Source organism: Papaver somniferum, chromosome 6 (genome assembly GCF_003573695.1).
Source record: "Papaver somniferum cultivar HN1 chromosome 6, ASM357369v1, whole genome shotgun sequence".
NCBI classification, from domain to species: domain Eukaryota; kingdom Viridiplantae; phylum Streptophyta; class Magnoliopsida; order Ranunculales; family Papaveraceae; genus Papaver; species Papaver somniferum.
This window is the reverse complement of record NC_039363.1, coordinates 39145865-39166011: the sequence shown is the minus strand read 5'-3', so window position 1 is coordinate 39166011 and position 20147 is coordinate 39145865. Positions and strand designations below refer to the sequence as shown.

At 35.5% G+C, this 20147-nt stretch overlaps 1 protein-coding gene across 1 annotated transcript; it reads right to left on the bottom strand.

Annotated features, from left to right (window-relative positions):
* Positions 1–13869: 13869 nt before the first annotated feature.
* Positions 13870–18819, bottom strand: LOC113287355 (3-hydroxyisobutyryl-CoA hydrolase-like protein 5). Its single transcript, XM_026536090.1, has 15 exons — positions 18633–18819; positions 18468–18554; positions 18295–18363; positions 18101–18164; positions 17927–18000; positions 17740–17823; positions 17448–17532; positions 17280–17365; positions 16762–16883; positions 16556–16616; positions 15478–15576; positions 15059–15160; positions 14886–14927; positions 14691–14797; positions 13870–14245 (listed from the first exon to the last, which is right to left on the bottom strand). The coding sequence occupies exons 1-15, from the start codon at positions 18663–18665 to the stop codon at positions 14179–14181; spliced, it is 1182 nt and encodes a 393-aa protein (XP_026391875.1). The 5' UTR covers positions 18666–18819; the 3' UTR covers positions 13870–14178.
* Positions 18820–20147: the final 1328 nt, after the last annotated feature.

Below are 20147 nucleotides of genomic sequence, written 5' to 3'. Positions count from 1 at the left end.
TGCTTAGATGTTTGATGTCCCATGCTTACGATTTATAACTAATATTTTGAGAATCTACCCTGGCAAAACCAGAGTTGATGTCGTTTTATTTGTTGAGCGATAATTGTTGAGAATAAATAATTGAGCCTGATGATATGAATTCGGTAGAATCCTAGACCCAGTAACTCTCCATTTATTATTAAATCTTTAAATTTAATCTTAATAAGTCTTAGAGTTCGAATCTTATTACTACAACGACAATCAAAAAAACCTCATTACTTTTCATTTTACTCATGTAAACAAAAATGGGATTGCCTTCCATGTTTTGCTCCCAAGATTTTATAATAATATTCAAGAATTCAGGATGAGATTTCCAAACTTTTAGTGCTCTAATTGGAGTATTCTTTGGTTTTGGTACATCAGCATTTCCTCCATATAAAGCATTATGGTCTAAAATACCTCTCACTCCAACTTTATATCCCCATCTTGGAAATTTTTCTAACCATTCAGCATTAAAGATAGATCTATCAAGGTTGCACAGAATTCTCTTTTTTCCAGCTCTGTTATTACACCAAGAAAATTCTAAATCAGTTTTAAGTGCTTGAATCAAACCACTACTATGAAGACAATTATTAAAATCCAACATGGATATCATTCAAAGGCCTTAGCCCACCCTTGTTTTCATCTTCTCTCATTACTGTATTGAAATCTCCCATCACTAACCATGGTTTATTCAGAGTACTAATTTCAACCAATTCATTCCATAAGCTTCTTCTATTTATTGTTAAAGATGCAGCATGAATTCCAGTTATTAGAGTATCCCCAACTTCCATTGTTATTGATTGATCAGAAGAAAAAACTATAGTAGGTTTCTGATTTGAAGAACTCCACATACTCCATATATTACCTTTCCTATCTTCTCTTGAGTTGTGAATAGCTTCATAATATACTCCTGGTAACTTCAACTTTTTGCAAAAATCTACAGAATAATGTACTTTTGGCTCTGCAAGAATAACTAAAAAAGGATTGAAAGAATTCACTAAACTCCTAAGTTTATCTTTGGCCCTCATTCTTCTCAGGCCTCTGACATTCCAATATACTACTTTCATTTAGAAGTTTGAGTTTGAGAAGAATTCCTTCTCAACAATTCTTTTTTTCCACCATTTATAACTAAATTAGCTGCTTGTTGTCTTGTTGTAACAATGCTTCCTTGTTGGGTCTTCTGTTTAACTTTTGGAACATTTTCATTAGTAACTCCCTTCTCAATTGGTGGTATAATTGTACTAGCTTTATTGATATATGGAGCACCAGCAGCTTCATTCAATAATTTTTCTACTGATAAAGCAGGAAACTCAATATTAGAGTTAAAAGAGTCTTCATTCAGTTCTTGTAATACTTGAAATTTACCTGAGTTAATAAGTTTTTCTTGTGGAGTTTCTAAAACTTGTATAGCTGGAGAACTTGGTTCATTTGAATCATCAGGATAGCATATATCAAAACCAGCAGAAATTTGAGGCTTCTTTTTTGGAGTTACTCTTCTCCAAACTTTCTTAGGTTCTTTAGGCATCTCAACAACACTAGTTGTTTTATCTTGTTCTCTGCTTTAGTTTCTGCATTCTGCTGTAACAAAATTTAGGAAGATTAGGAATATTTACTGCCTGTTCAAACTTCCCATAATTAGATTCCACACAGATTTTACTAGGAATTTCTTTAGCTAAGTCCGTTTCCACCAGAATACTTACATAAAAACCTACTTCCTTCTTAAGAGTTGTTTCATCAACCTTTATTGGTCTACCCAAAGCTTTTCCAATATGCAATAATATCTTCTCCTTCCAGTATTCTATACTCAATCCAGGAAATTGTACCCAAACATAAGCCATAGATGTTTTTTGTGATTCCGGGTTAAAATTAGGTTCCCATTTTCATATCTTAAGTTCCTGGGATTCAACCTCCAAATCCCCATTCCAAATCAGGTTCATATCAGCTTCATTTTCCAATTTTATAATGAAATAACCTTTTCCAATTGGAATTAGTTAAAATTTACCTGAAGTATGCCATTGCCTTCATAAAGATGATTATGCAACCCCAAATTTTAGTTTTACCAGGTCTAATCTTCCAATCAAACTAAATTTCCATTCCTCTAAACTTTCATCAATATCATCATCAGGAATTAAAGATATAAACTCAGAAGAAACGTGATTAACTTCATCAGGTTTTAAATTCTCATCTGGTTTTGAAGTAGATCCAGAAAACTCACCTGATCCTGGTAATATGGTAACCAGACTTGGTAATTGACGTAACCGATCCTGGTAAATGATGTAACCGGTCCCAGTAACCATATTAAGGTAGAACCGATCCTTGTGTTTGGTAGAATCGTAAACCCATGATTAGTGAATTGATATTTGATCAATCACATAGTTCTTGGAATTCAGATGAACCAATTCTAACTTGTTTGGAAGTGTGGTATAATCGGTTCCAAGATTGTAAATATGAAAAAGGATTTACAGAGAAAAAAGATGTCGACATACTTTGAACATGTTCAGTAACTCTTATATTTTATTGTTCAAAGATATTCCTTGATAACTCAAGGAGATCCCGGACCGAAATAAATTGAGAATCTTTTAATTAAGGTTGTTTATTTTATATGCTTTTAATTACCAACAATTAAATGCATATCTCTGGAAAATAAAAATTGGTAATGTGCATTAACTAATTGGAGATTTTCTAGTGAGATTTCGGTAATATTGGACAGAGCATTTACAGGATAATGAAAACTGATTTTCGGAATTTATTGCGTATCTTAAGAATATTTTGGTTTTGGAAATTCCTTGGTCTACAAATACCCAAGTTTGCATTTCGAGCAAACTATCCTAAGAGCCAGCAAAACTATCTTGTTGTGTTGTTACTGGTGGAGCCATCTATTCGGAGAAGAAAGTACCCCTATTAGGCAAAATCTCTTACGACCGCTCGTTTAAAGAATTTTTGGGGGATCAAGAAGCTCTACGAGTACCGTTGGTGGGAAACTAGATAATTGCAGTATTATTAGTTTTTGATTTGATTGACTAAGGGTTATTGAACTTTGATTGCACCTAGTTTGTTTATTCTTGAGAATCTTCTCTTCTGATATAAGATTCACTCAAACTAGATCGAAGTTTCGACGGGATATTTATAACTGTTTATAGATCTAAAGACGTCTTGTGATAATCCATTGTTAACAGACTCCGTTCTGTGCGTGATTGATCACAAGAGATTCAAGTTGTGGTGTGCAGGTGTTTATTGAAGATTAAAGAAGATTTGAAGACAAGGAAGATTTCTTATTAGTTTCATATATTTGGTGTGCACAAAACTTGATCGGCTGGGATCCAACTATAATTGGTTTATCCTTGATGGATTTTATTGATTAGCTGCGTAGATCGGCATCACTCTATAGTATCTTGGTAGATTCTATATTTGATTGCAAAATCTAAACTCTGCTACTTTAGTAGTTGTTGATAGATAAATTTAAACCCGACAAAGGAGTTTATTGGATTAAACAGAAGAGCCTTTGTCTAACTCATATCACTGGGACTTAATAGAGTTGTCACCTAACAGATTTGTTGTTCCTTTACTGTTCGGAATAAGAACCAAAGGAATTATTCCAGTGCGTGCACTTATCGAATGTCGGAAGCGCAGGGATACTGAAGAAACTAGGTGAACTATAGGTTTAGTTGCTTGGTCTCAACTATACGAAGTTAGTGTTGATTTTGTATAACGGCTTAATTCTGAGAGTATTCAATTCTGGACTAGGTCCCGTAATTAAAGTAAATTTCACTTTGTACGTTAACAGGGCAATTGATATTGATCCTATTGGTTTCGGTTATTACCGTACCTTTTATAAAGTAATCACTTTGTTGTTGTATTGTCTCGATTACATATCCATAGACGATCACACAAAGTGTATTGGTTTTCTCCACTTGCCTTTGATATTTAATTCACGAGTTAAGACAGTTCGGACTAAACCTATATCAAGTGGACACTGTGTTGAAATATTCCTTGAGTGATTGTTGCTCCAAGAGGTTTATACACAGTGGGTCTTGTATAGGTTGTGATCAAAATAAAAGATTGTGGTGTATTTGGGTACCCTCGTCTTTTCACTTTTATTTGATGACCATCAAACATCTTTATTCGTATGAAATTTCCTGTTTTTTAATGGGCAATTTCAATAAAGTGGGTTAAAGAAATTTTAAATGAACTCCAAGTCAAACACCATTTGAGTAAGAAAGGAACCATTTTTTTGGGGACCAGCCTTTTTTTGAAGGGACCATGATTTTGATATACCACCTTCCCTACAATTATAAAGGCTATTCTAAAGGGTTGAGATGACTAATTTCCCATTTACCCTAATTAAGATTATAACTGTTAGAGCATTGCTCGGTCGAACTCGCATGCCTTGCTATCTCAAGCATGTTTGTCAATGTTAGTGATCAAAACTATAAGTCTTGATTTCTAGTCTATTATAACTAAGTATCGGACTAGGATAGAAAGTGTAGTTGAGCTCAAGGACTTCATGGCGATTCATCATACAAGTAGAAGAACTACTCAAGGAACCGGTGGAACTTCTCGACAAAAAGGTATGTGAAGAATTGAAAGTGTAGTCGTATGATATATATAGACTTAGATTATACACATTTGGAATTTTGAGCCCAGTATAGCTCGCCCATCTATATCTCGAAATATGTGTTGGTAAGCGTTTCGCTTCGACCATGTTTATCTTTACGACGAAAATCATGATATGTTTCAATCACTTTGAAAATTGCTTTGACGAGAAATGGTGTAACAACTGTATAACGTCCTCAAAGAATGTTTCAATGATTGGAATGAGAGTGTAGATTACATAACCAATGATGGACATAAGTATTGTTGTGGAAACACATATGTACATAAATCTTATCCCTTGAACCAAAGTTTGCGAACTTTGTTGATCAAGAGAAACTGGAAGAATGGCTTGTTGCCAACTCCGGGAACTCAGTCCGCAAACTGCCGAACTTCTCATCCCGAGAAATTCTGCTGAAGTTGACAAACTTTTTGTGTGAGTACCAGTCCGCGAACCGGCGGAAAGTCTTTGCTGAGATTTTTTGTCGGAGTTTGTAAACCGTGCCCGGTTTCTTAAGTCCGCGAACCTAGTGTGCGAACTTAAGAAGGTTATATATCTGAAGATGATTTCTGAACTTAAACTTATAAAGACTAAGGAATGCAAATTACAAACCGTGGCTATAAAGTTCATGAACCGATACAAGTGAATCAAATCATCTTTGCTTTAATTGTATCTTGTGTAGTACATAAGATTTTCTTGCAATTGATCAACTCTCTAACTAGTTCATTTGAGTCACTTGAACTAGTTATGGTGAAGAAGAATATGGTTGGTATGAAATGCTCATATGGCTAACCTTTTGGTTAATTATTGTTGAACCAACAATGTACGCGTTTGGGTACGGTTAACAAACCTAGAAGCGTGCATTTCTTTTGTGTATAACAAGCTAAGTTTTCGATCTAACGGTTGAGAAATATTAGCTTGAATCTAAATCAGGTTTTCATCTAACGGTGGATATTGTTGGCTTTGTGACCAAGGCGAAACCCTGATTTGAAAGACTATATAAGGGGACATCTAGCAACTCTTCAAAACTAATCCCCACACCTCACTTTTGATACTAGTTTGCGTGCTAGAGTCGTTTCTCCTTTAACCTTTGGTTTTCTTCTTCTAAAACCAGGTTAACGACTTAAAGACTTCATTGGGATTGTGAATCCAGACCGATACTACTTTTATTGTAGTTGTGTGATCTGATCTTGCATATTCTATCGTACGAGTACAATCAGATTGATTTTCTTGAGATTAATATCTTCGATAGGCAAGATATAAAAAGTAGTCACAAACATCTTCGTCTCATTGTTTGTGATTCCGCAACATCTTGTTTCGCTACCATACGATTAAGATTGTTGTGAGGTGATTAATTTATCTAGGCTATTATTCGGGAATATAAGATCGGATTATCAATTGGTTCCTGTTCACCTTGATTATTATCAAAATACGGAACAAAAACTTTAGGGTTTTTCTGTGGGAGACAGATTGATCCTTTGATAGACTTGTCTGTGTGAGACAGATTTTTTTATTATCAAAGCCTGTGATTTTGATCCGTAGCAACTCTTAGTTGTGGGTGAGATCAGCTAAGGAATCAAGTGCGCAGTATCTTGCTGGGATCAGAGGCGTAGGGAGTACAACAGTACCTTGGATCAGTGGGAGACTGATTGGGGTTCAACTACAGTCAAATCCGAAGTTAGCTTGGAGTAGGCTAGTGTTTGTAACGGCTTAATACAGTGTGTGTTCAATCTGGACTAGGTATCAGGGTTTTTATGCATTTGCGGTTTCCTCGTTAACAAAATTTCTGGTGTCTATGATATTTCTAATTCCGCATTATATTGTTTTACATTATAATTGAAATAATACAGGTTGTGCGTTAGATCATCAATTAGAGTAATCCAACCTTTGGTTGATGATTGTCATTGATTGATCCTTGGATATTGGTCTTTGGTACCATCCAAGTTATTCCTTGTATTTGATTAGTACTCACAGTTTCTGTTTGAGGAGATCAAATCAAGAGAGAGAGATATAAACTCGTTGATATACATTTAATTGATTGGGTCTTATTGATTCTCTTAAAAGGATATTCGAGTTTGTCCATACAAATTGCTAAGCGAAATATTGGGTGGTGTTGTTATACCCCCGCTTTTTCAATAACTAATCTAATAAATACCTAAATATATCTAACCTAATTTATATCTTTAACCAAAGAAAATCAAAACCCATCACCATTTCCCCCTAGCCGAAAAACAAAGATTGAAAAAATCATCTTTTTCTCTTCTTCCCTCTTTCAACCATTAATCGTCGATTCATAAAATTTTCATCGTCGATTGATCTTTTTTTTTCTAAGTCCAAAAGTTTATTAAAGCAAAAAAGGTAATTACAAGAATTACAAGGAGGGCTCTAAGGTCCCCCCTCCCCCATAAACCAAAGGGGTAAAAAAAAACTTCAAAACTAACCCCATAAGGCTACTAACTAAAAATCCAAAAAACTTCAATTAAACAAAGAAAAAGAAGAGGCTATATACGTCTAGTACAACCCCCCTCAATCTTCCTCTTTGAGTATTAATTTTATACGGTTTACTCTTGGAAAAAATAGTATCCATTATGTCCATATCCTCAAAATCATCATAAAATTCATCTTCTTCATCCTCATCAGATGCATAATTACCAGGAACAAGCTTAATTGGAGTTTGATCCTGTTGTGTATTGACATTCTTATTTAATTTTGACTTTGAAAGCCTAGGATACCTATCCTTTTGAGATTTAAAGCCCGGACTATTAGTAACCAGTTCCGGAGAAGCCTCCAACTCAGCCAGAATCTCTTTGGCTTGTAAATAAAGCTCTCGTTGTTCTTTCAAAATTCTAGACGGTTCTCCAGATCTTACATGGGGCTTGTTGAAGATCAATCCACTTTTTCCAGGTTTGTAACCTGCTCCTTTTCCACCGATTATACTGAAGATCCGTGCATATTGATAATAGGCTTATCAATAAGCCTTAAGCTAGCATCATCCAAAACTCCTTCCACATCTTTCTCAGGGCCATGCTCCCGGTCATCAACAATGCCATCATAATGGACCTTCCATGCTTCCAGGATTTTTAGCAGCCTTCCTATCCAAAATTTTTGCTTCCCAGCTAGCCAAAATATCCGCTTTACTATCAGCCAACTGTTCAGAGTCCTTCTCCAGTTTACTATTTGATTCTTCTACTTTATCCTCATCAATATGTAAACTCAATTCAGCTTCCAAAGCATCTTATTATTCTTTGTTTTAATTTGGTCTCCCTTCAATAAGGCATCAACCATAAGAATATTTTTCGAAACATGTACTTCTAAATTATCAGAAGTAAAACTTCATCTTGTAATCATACCACCAACAACCTTAGTATTATTTTTACATACCTCTTTCCATTCTGTGTTGGTGCTCTTACTGGCCTGGATATTTTTATGAGCTAATGTCGCATGGTCAATAACTGCTTGTTTATTCCTCTCCAAAATAACAGGTGCATCTCGCAATGCAACTTCATATTTTGAGACCTCCTCCTCCTCAAGATGTTGCATGAGATGTCCTTTGTTTCTACGGGTAAAACCCAGGATACCAATTGTTAGAGCACTGCTCGCTCAAACTCTCAAGCGTTGCTATCTCAAGCTTGTTTGTCAAGTTTAGGTGTCAAAACTATAAGTCTTGATTTCTAGTCTACTTATAGCTATATCTTGGATTAGGATAGAATGTGTAGTTGAGCTTTAGACTTCACGGCATTCATCGATTGAAGACGAAGATCTACTAAGGGGAGATTGGAGGAACTTCATCAACAAAAGGTATGTGGAGACTTAAACTCATATATCACTCAGAAGTCTATTATATTTTATCTCCAATTGAGACTAAGTCGTATAGATATATATACTTTACATTATACACATTTGATATTTCGAGCTGAGTTTAACTTGCTTATATCTTTCACGAAACATGTGTTGGAAATCTTTTTGCTTTAACTACGTTCATCATTATACTTGACGAGTTTAGTTGGAAACGATTTATTTGTTGGAAACTAAATGATGAGTCAAAATATGATCATGTGAAAATCTCCTTGTAACATCTTACATGATTTGTGTGAGACAGTCATTTGATGTAGACTCGGAATATTTCGTATTGATCATTCGATCACTTGAAAAATACTTACAAGCTAATAGTTTGTGTGAGATTGCTATTGTCGTCTTCTAAGGATGTTTCAATGATTTAAATGGGAGTTTAGAACAATTAACCATTGTATGGATATAGCACAGTATGCATACCCGTATGCAAACTGTTGTAAGAATGATTCTGGTCCAGGAACCCAAGTATGCATACCCGTATGCGAATGGTTTTAACTGTTAAAGTCCGGGAACCAAATTTGCATACCCGTTTGCAAAATATTTCACCTAAGTTCGGTCTGGAACAGCAGTATGCATACCCGTTTGCGAACTGTCGGAAAAGATCAAAGTTCGGAACTCTAGTTTGCGTACCCGTTTGCAAACTGAGTTGGTTTAAGTTCTAAAATCGGTTAAGTATGATTTCATACTCATGAACAAATACATTTATAAAGTGTTCATGAACTGATTGTTTGGAATCAATCCGATTTTTCTTCAATTGTGTCTTGTATACTTCTATGAGAATATAAACAATTGAACAACTCTATGAGTAACACAATTAGATTCATTTGATTATCATTTGATCTAGAAGTGTTAATATGAATGTGGTTAATACAAAAGTGTTCATATGGCTAAATTCGGTTAATTGTTATTGAGCCAACTCAATATACACGTTTAGGTACGGTTACCCATATCTAAATGAAGGTATATTTCAATTGTGTGTAACAAGCTAAGACCATCTAACGGTGGAGAGATATTGCTTCGGTTTTAAGCAGACCTAGCTTGAATCTTAAATTGGTTTTTCATCTAATGGTGAATATTGAATGCTTTGTTACTAAGCTATCTTAGATTTGATTGAAAGCAAACCCTGATTTGAAAGAATATATAAGGGAGAACTCTAGCAATTGGAAAACCTAATCTCAGCACTTTCTTGTGTCCTAGTTGCGACTAGAGTCGATTCTCCAAAACCATTATAGGTTAACGACTTGAAGACTTCACTTGGGATTCGTGAAGCCAGACCCAACTATTTTCTTTTTTGCTGCGTATTTTTATCTTACTTGTTCTATCGTATTGAGTACTATCTTCTCTAAGATTTGCTCGAGATATATCTTCGATAGGTAAGACATAAAAAGTAATCACAAAGCTCTTCGTCTCATTCTTTGTGATTCCACAATAACTTCTTCTACTACCATATAGTTAAGTTATTGTGAGGTGATTGATATTTCTAGGCTGCTCTTCGGGATTATAAGACCGAATCATCAATTGGTTCATGTTCACCTTGATTTATCAAAAAAGACGGAACAAAAACTTCATATATACTTCGGTGGGAGAAAGATTTATCTATCATAATAGACTTATCTGTGGGAGACAGATTTGTTTATAAGTCTTCGACTTTGGGTCGTAGCAACTCTTAGTTGTGGGTGAGATCAACTAAGGGAACCAAGTGCGCAGAATTCGTCGTGGTTCTAGAGGCGTATGGAACACGACTGTATCTTAATCGGCGTAAGACTTGGTTAGGTCTCAACTACATTCCAGTCCGAAGTTAACTTGTAGTAGGCTAGTGTCTGTAGCGTCTTAATACAGTGTGGTGTTCAAATCTGGACTAGGTCCCGGGGTTTTTCTGCATTTGCAGTTTCCTCGTTAACAAAACTTATAGTGTATGTGTTATTTCTTTTCCGCATTATATTTGTTTATATAATTGAAATATCACAGGTTGTGCGCAGTTCAATCAATTGGTAAATTTGGATAGGAATTGATTGGCACTTGGGCATTGGTCTTTGGTACCTTCCAAGTTATTTCTCATATCAATCGGGCTCACTGATTTTATCTGTTCGACTGTAGATTCTATTGAGAAATTAATATATAACTCTTTGATATCTTTCTTGGTTGAGATCGCTTTATAAGCTGGTGCTCAGAATTATATTGGAGTTAGTTCATATAGATTTCCGAACGAATTATTGGGTGTGGTTGTTATACTCCGCTTTTTCAGAATTTACTGCTTCTAAAATCTGGTAAAGGATACCAGGAGTTGAGTTCAACTACCTATTATTATTAACCAGGTAACCGAACATACCTGGGTCAAACTCGGGTAATTTTTGAATTTCATGTTTTTCGGGTACCAGGTTAAAAGGCATAGGTAACCGAACCCATATATGAAAAACCAAATGAAATTTCGGTTGGTACGCAAATAATAAATTCACAAGCGAACCTTATGTATAAGACAATTCGGTTGACTAGCTAACTCTTAATCCGAGTCGAACATTCTTTTGAGTTACACATTTTAATTCTTATAATCATTTTATTAAATTGAAAAGGCATACATCTACCGTATAATGACATTCAAGGAATAAAAATTACATAAATCATTACTACACTGCGCTTAAACACTTATTCATATTATTTAAGTGGATAGGTACTTTCTTACAAGATGCGATAGCGATTCTCATGCCAAAACGTTTTGGCATACTTAGTTTCATATTTTTGGATATCTGCACACCGCTGGGACGATAACAAATCAATTATAAGTTTGCAACATTCAAAGAAAGAACTAAAAATACTATTTTTGATGAACTACGTATGTTATCGCCACCATTGGCAGTGGTATATATAACGATCAAGTACGGCTTTCTTTTCATCTTTCAAAGCCTCGTATTCTCTAAACTTCGAATCTACACTTCATGATTCGTTGCTTCCTCCTGTGGATATTTCCGCCTAATGCCTCAAGAATCGTATATATACGGTTTCACCAAGCATTGGATGTTTGATCCATGTTAAGGTACATGTCTTGCCTATTGCCGTGGTTGATATGGGTATAGTACTATCTATCGTAGTCGTTCTTCGTTACCGTAATTCACGCTCTAACAATGGCGACATCTTCATCATTAGTGAATAGAGGAGCAGACATTTTAATAAGTATGAAAGGGATGCGTGAAAGATTTTGAATGTTTTAAAGGGATGTGTCTCCATTTATAGTTTTTTTAGAAGAATAGTTGTAGGGACATTACTATTTGGTCAAAATTTGCAATAATTGCTTCAACGGTGGTAATTCATTTTGGAAAAAAATAGTCTCTCTTGAGCCAAAAAAATAATAATTGTTGCATCACTTGTCTATCTCTCAATTCATTCCTTTTAATTATCTCAATTGCATCGTAAATGGTGGACAAAGATGATAGGTTATCCTTGTTATCCTCGTATGCGAAGCATATTAAGTGGTAAAATACCCATTTTTCTAAATTTAGATATTTTCTCCATTTCTTGAGGAGTGAGCTTTGCGGCCATGTAAGGTCCTTCAAGATGTTCCGGACGAGGATGATTATGACGACCTTCCTCAAACTTGGATTGAACCCATCCTTCAATTTTTTGCTCTTGTTAAATACTAGCTTGAACGGGAAATTAGTTTTATTTGAGCAAGTTGTGCTCTTCCTCCCATTCCTTTATACACATGACCATTCTTCGTATGACTAACATCGGGATTACCACTTATCTCACAAACTATTTTCAAAGCAAGTATTGTTTTTTTTTTCCATTTGAAACTAATACGCACATGTCTTTCTTCGCATGTTCTCTAGCCCAATTCGTTTCCTCCATAGGACCTACGAATGCCTACATTTCGGAAAAAAAATAAATTCAACTATAAATAAATTCACAAAAATATAAACATACTTATAAAATATTCAACTACACATAATTTTTTTTCAACCTACCAAGTCATTCGCGTAGTGATGGGATGTATCTTCGTACAACATATCAATGGGAAAGGTTGATCATTCACTGGTATGGGTTCACATCAAATCTACGAGAAACAGCACAACATCAATTACAGTCACAAACAAATAATACAAATAGGTTCGGCTATTACATAAATTTATCGACCAAATCGAACACAGAGTTCGGCTGCAAAAGAAAATTTGTGAAGCCAACGAACATTTAATGGCTTTTGTTCGGCAAGAAATTGCTAGCCGAAGTCAACACTTTGGATTTTAACTAATTTTAAACGTGAAGTTCGGCAGTATAGGTAACTTTGCGAACAAACCAAACTTTGATCTCCAAGTTCGGGTATGAATGCGCTAGCCGAAATTCACACTTGGGATTTTACCAAATTTCAATCTTAAAGTTCGGCTAAAAACTTTGTGACTCGACTGAACCGAACATGACATGTAAACCCTATTTTAAAAGTTCGGCTACATGTTCTGGAATCTATTTATCGAACTAAGAAAACCTCCATTAAACTTAAGTTCGGCTACCTGCGTCTTAGCTGAAACCAGACTTCCAGATATGTTCGGCTACCCTCTCTTCAGATAATGTAGCCGAATTCATTTGACCTAGCCGATATCTACTTATATTTTTACATTTTTAGGAAATTTTTGACCAATTCAAGCAACATTAACTAAGTTTGAAGCATACCTGAGTACCAAATACTCTTCCTACGGTTGTGGCTCATAAAAACCATCATGAGTTTAGGGTAGAATGCAATCACCATCTAATAAATAACTCATATCTAGATCGTTGTGAAGATTAACGAATACTCTAGGAGAGAAATGAGAGGAAAATTCGGAGGAGCTATGATCATCACTTGAATCACTCTATTTATATTCACGAAACTCAAAATAATGTTTTTTCTCCGCCTTCTTCTTCTACTTTACTTTCTCGATAAACCCATCTATTAATTTAACCTCACCAATTAACTTAACTTAATCGTCACACTAACTAATCATTGCACAAAATTGATCAAGAAGGGTATTTTTGGTATTAATATAAATATTTGGATAAGAAGTGGCTTAGATTTACTTCGAAATATCTTACCCAAAATAAAACAATGGTCCCAAAAAATAACCACGGTCCCCAAAATTCGTTCTAAGAAAGAGTGAGGAGAGGGCCAAACACTTGATTCCCATTACTTCCAAATTCATTTTCCTGTTTTTCTATGGCAAGATGATCATTTTCTTCTGCAATCATGTTGTTTACATGGATATGTTACTGGGAGAAAGAAAATTCACAGCTGTTATAACTTGTTCCTTTTTCTATAACAAAGAGCCGGAGATGTTTATACACATCTTCAGTTGAGTCTTGAACAAATGAAAACAGAATAAAAAACGATTGAAACTCAAAGCTCGTCAGTTGAGTCTTAAACAAATAAAAACAGAATAAAAGACGATTGAAACTCAAAGCTCGACGTATTTTCTATGAATCTACTTCATGATACCAACTGCCTAGGAAACAACAAAAGAACTAAATACATACAGAGTACACAAGCCATGTATAAAGCTTACAAGTAGATATTCAGTCACAGGAAAGACGTGGGAGGATAACAAACAACTGAAACAAAGGCGAGTCAAGATGAGCAATTCAGACATACCATTTTACTTTATTTCTCTCTTCTTCATAATATTTAGTAGGTAATTTTACACGTTTTAACCAAAACACGGAAATTTCATGGCCAAAGAAAACCTCACTACTGACTAAGGATTTGGAGCCAGTGTTGTGTTTGAGCTAGCATAGACTGAATTCTCATACTTGCCATCCCATCTGTAAATCATTACCAACATAAGCTTCATTACAAAACCAAAAGAAAACAATATGGAATTTAACTAGACCAAAAAGAAAGCATCTCAGAATGCCAGGGAATAGAAGTCATTATAAACTTCAGACTCGCCTGGGTAATCGGGTTTATGGTTCAAAGTTCTTCAGAGCTATGAAAGAATCTGAAAATCTAGGTTATTCTCTAGAATCTATTAAATATCTGAAACATGTTTCTAGTCCTAAAACATTTCTAATGTAAGAAATTAATGGTGTAAAGGGATATATAGTAGACAGCAAATTCTTGGTTCTGATACATTATGTATCAGGAAATGACAGGACTGAAGGCGTCTCTTTGGGGTTCTTTTGTATGTCTTTTTTTCAGAACAAGAAATCCTATCAAGGGACAAACGAGATGGGGAGCTGAAAGACTGAAAACAAGAAATGGACTGACCTGCTTTCTGCTGCGGTGGGAATGAAAAGCTCCAAGTCTTCCTTGAAAGGCTGGAAAACCAGGTCTAACTTCTCACTGGTTACCTCCTCCAAAGAAGCTGGGTTCCACTGCCATAAAAAACTTGCGAAGTAAAAAATACAGGGGGGAGTGAAAAGTAAAAACATACATGATGAAGAGAGAGAGAGAAAGGGGTACCATCGGGGAATTGTCTTTGTCAATTGTCAAGGCTCTAATACCCTTTTTCAAGACCAAAAACAGGAAAAATGTGTTGAGTAACTCAGGCAAAAAGGAACACTTTATGCCAAAAACTCAAGTATTAATGCATACACTTAAAGTGGAAAATAATACAGTACTAGCTTATATTCTACCTCATAGAGGTCTCCAGATATTAATTTTCTTAGTATGTTAATTGTGAGCCTGAATTCCTTCTTCAGACACTCGGGTAGAGTTTGCCCCCTTCCTTCTCGAACCTGAAAGGAATAAAATTGTTTCGAAGGGATGATCTACAAAAGAACTTATAATGAAAATAGAAATTTGACAATGATAGACAGGGACATAAGTGAAGGGAAAAAGAGAATTAACAAATTAATTGTGGTGAGACAAGGAAATTTAATGATTAAAAATGAACTGTAGACCAAAATCTGGATAATATATGGAAATTCTCCGTGATGAATAAGGTCATCCACTGTAACTAACTCTAGGAGACACTGTTCCAGTTTTTGCCATGCATAATCAGCTACAAATTGTGAGACAAAACAAAGTTTTGAAGTATAAGCTGCGAGTATACCGATCTTAATGTTATTTTTAATCCTGTTGGGGCCGATCTCTTCAAGCCCTTGAGCACTGCAGGAATCCATTCATTTTCTTCATTCTTTGCCTCAGATTCCTAAAAAAGAAAAAAAAGGTTTAAGAACACCACATGATTGAGGGGAACCCTGTGGCCCATCAATTAAATGATGGCACAAGTTCTTCCCCTTCTCATTGGCCAAGAGAATTATGCCCCAAATACACTTACTTCTGTGTTCACTACATCCACCACTTAGCTAATGAAAGTGTAAGTACATGTACAGTGTGCGTGCAAAGAATTGGTATCCTTTAAGATATATGTCTATACTTAGGGTCCAAAATAGATCATGTAAAAGAGATAAACGTGTGAATCTTGAGAACTGATACTTGTGGGTTATTCTGCAAAACAATTTTTCCTGCATTGGGTTATTTCAAGTTTCTATATAAGTCTGATGAAAATACCATAAATCACAATAAACCAAAATTCATTTTTAGACTCACTTCTGATGATCTCAATGCAGTTTTATGAACTAGTTAGTGATGTGCAATCAAAAAAAGAAACAAAATTATTCATATCAAATTTTTCCTTCGAAGGAAACTTATCAACAGGGGTATACTAACATTTGTTAGCAGCTCATTGTAGTGCAGATGCATCATTTGATGAAAATCAGTAAATTACGGTTGCATTAATGCACATAAACTATGTAACTAGTGTACTGTATAAACAACTAGTCTCATCGGTACTCGTGTCCAACAGGTGGACACTGCAGGTGGGTGCTGCTTATCCATTATCCTCTAGGGTTTCACAAAAAGCCCAGAAAACATGGAACAGAATTAGATCATTCTAACTTTTGAAGAGTGTCTTTCACCAATTATTTCTAATGCCCAGCTATGTCTACTCAGGGCATGACTGTTTTTTCCTCTCCTTTCCCAACCTATTTATCCTCAGCAGTGTCCCAACATCTGGTATCTGACACCAACAATCACACCCGTATAATTACCACATTAGACAGAAGGTGGAGAGGTTGAGAGTCAAGATTTAAGGTAAGCCATGATGAGATGGAGTTTACTGAACTTACGAATGATTCAAATATCTCCTCTAGTGACCCCTTTGAGAAACACTTGTCAATCGTTGCCTGCCTGCAAATATTTTACAGCATTATGGTGCTATCCCAAAAATCTTGATATTCAATGACAACAACAATATTTGTGCTCAAGGAGGAAAAAAAGAAAGGAAACACAAAAAATATAACAAACACAAGTTCCGTCGACTCATTTTCTGTACTTGTTCAAGATGCTGCCCGCATCAGGTTTAACATCTAAGGAGAATTCTTCAATCACTGATTTGACTGCATGTTCTTCTCCTAAGTTTAAATCTATCAGGCGCTTCTCAAGCTCAGGCAATTTCTGCAATAAATGCAACTGATGTCAACCCCTAACAACCTTAAAGCAGCCATAAACTAAGTATTTGACAATAAAAATACAACAACTCGAAAGAGGGGTTAAGATTCAGAATATAGTCTCAAACATGCATTCACCTTGGTAGGTGCTACAATTTGTTATATGTTTAAATACACTGTTTTCCTCATACACAAGTAGCACAACTACAGAATGACATACACGAAAGACTAACAAGTTTTATGGAAATGCAGTTATATAACTCATATAACTGCTCCATAGATGTGTTTACTCATAACCCTCCATGTATATAAGAGCTTGCTCAAGCAGAAAATTCAGAAATCAGGGAATCAAAGTTAGAGAGACGGATAACTAGAAAAAGGAAAAAAAATGTTTAACCCTCACCTCGGAAGGGACATAATGAGTGGCAAGACCCACCGAAACTAACTCTATCCCGTTAAGTCGAGTGCCTGTTAAGGCCAAGTATTCACCTGCAGATTTCACTCCTAAACATCAGACAGGCACTATAAATTCAATAATAAAACTGATCCATCATTCAAGTTAAATTCTCACCCAAAGACCCAGGGAGACGAGAAAGAATGTAAGAGAAACTGCAATCAGTGTGAAATCCTATACTTGCTTCTGGCATTGAAAAAATCTGCAGAGCAATAATAAGGAAATGGTATTATGTCATAAATAGCAACTTCAAAAGAAACTCCACAAATATATTGGTGGCAAAGGAAAACATGAGGCACCCATACAAGATATACAAATGAAAATAAAATAAAGAAAGTTGGAAAATTTGATTAAGAAGAAGGCAATTTGTCTCATGATTGGGATATTTGAAGAAGCATGACATACACACCGTTTTTTCTGTGACTACTGAGAACTTCATTGGGACCATCAGTGATGCACCTCCACCCATTGAGAATCCATGAACAAGAGCCACCTGGAGGACCGCAAGTGGCTCCATTATTGAACTTACAAAACCAAACCAACCCTAGCTAATTGCGTGAATTTATTGCACTTGAAAATAGAAATCAAAAGAGTACCTGGGTTTTTTTGTAGGTGTGATTGTGATAACACAGCCAATACATCCTGTACACAACCTCAAGGCATGCATCATCTGCAATAACCCCGTGTTTCTAAATGTTCTCAAAGTTTGCTCTCACAACCAACACAGAAAAACTAAGTTCAGATGGAAGCAACGAATTCTGATTTCTTACATGAACCCCTTCCATCATAAAACACTTTCAAATCCCCACCAGCAGAATAAGCACGTCCATTTCCCTGAAAAAGATTGATGATGGCAACAAAAAAAAAAGATACACATAATTTATTAATGCACGTTTTCCCAAAGAAGAAGATCAAGACTAAAATCGTTTACAAGAAGAAATGTAAACCTGAATCCAAAACCAACCTTGAATATAACAAGCTCAACGTTATCATCTTTCTCCCATTGCTCTAGAGATTCAGCTAGCAGTGAAACCTAGAGGCGAATATATCAACGAATCAATCAAATACAAAATAATGAATGTGTAGGGGAATATTAGTGAGGATTGTGAATTTGATAAAGCTAATTAATTAACATACCACTTTGGGTGAGATGACATTCAATTGACGAGGTCTATTCAAAGTGATCAATCTCACATGCGTGTTCGCATCTTCTCTAAGAACAACCTAAAAACAGCAAATGAAGTAAAAATAAGAACATTTTGAGGGGTTGGTTAGTGATGAATTACAGAGAGAAAGCAGTACCTCTTCTTTGATTGGAATGGGTTCCTGTGCCATTGGAACAACAACAATCTGTTTCTTTTCAGTAAACAAAACCACAACTATATTTCTGATACAATAAGATCAAACCAATGATAAATCCCATCACTGTTAAGTACTGGAAAGCTGGTGGTAGGTACGAGAAAGCAAGTGCATGATTACTAATGGGGTACCAAAATTCATCCAAGATAAAACATTTTCCAGTTTGTTTTATGTGGATTTTTCTAGCCCCACCACTAAACTGGTACTCCCATCAGCAGTGTCAAACAAGTGGGGTCTCTTCTTTGAAACTAACAGTATATTTTGGTTGAGAGTAGAGGTGATTGAGACTTATCGGGGATAATTAGGTTGGTTGGTAAGTTGATTTTGGTAGTAGGTGTGATATTAAAAGTTAAGTATTAAGTTTTTTTTTTGCTTTTAGGGCTGGCAACGGATAACCGATATCCGATATCCATTTCCGAAATCCGACATTCTATAGGATTTTATCCGACATATCGGATATCGGATATCGGAATCGGATATTTTATCGGATATTTTCTCTTAACGATAACGATATTGGAATAGGCCTTTTCGTTAGGTTAATATCCGATATCCGATAGTCTAGGGGTGTACTTGTAATTTCCTACCCCTAGATATATGTTGTCCGCTGCCGACAGGGAGAACCTAATCGTAATCTAATCTTCTGAGTTCTAGATATTTTGGCAGTGGGAATTTTTGGAGGAGAAAACGAGGACTCGAGGAGGGATAAGGAGATTTGAAGAAGTTGAACAGAGGTCAGTGTGGATCTTGGTGAGTATGATTTTGTAAGTTTTTTGTTTATTTTCTTTGTTTTTCTGTTGATTTAGGTAATTGAAAGTGAGATTGAATAGTTGGATTTTGAATAGTTCGATTAGGGATTACTGATTTAGTTTTTTGTGTTGTTTGAATCAGCTGTGCGAAAATCCTCAAGGTAAGCTAGGGTTTCTTTCAATTGTTTTGATGTTTTCATTCTTGTATGAAGCAGTTTCAACTTCGATTTAGGGGTTACCGGTTTAGTTCATTTTGTGCGTGTGAAATGATATGCTAAGTTCCAATTATTGATTCTTCAGTTAAATGTTGGGTGTATTTTGGGTTAAAACTTCATTTAACCTCTAGTTCGATTTGAGATTTTGGGAAGTTAAAACATCTTATGTTGTGATAGAATTTGTCTTCAACGTTTGATTTGTTGTATTTTATGGATTTCTTGGAGATATATAGGTAAACTGATGTTTTACTTGCTTGCAGGGCTGAAGACTGGTGCTTGTAACTCTGCAGCAGGATCTGCAAACACGGAGTTTGGAAATACCAAGGTCAGTGTGTCTGTGTGAGTGAGTATAACTTGTATGAGTTTAGGTAAAGGATTAGAGTTTTATTATTGGTTGAAATCGATAACATCCAACAGAGTTTTTCTATTTCTTGAACAACATGCTTTATGCTTTATGACTTTCATGTTCTGTGTTTTACTAATACTTTATTCATGTT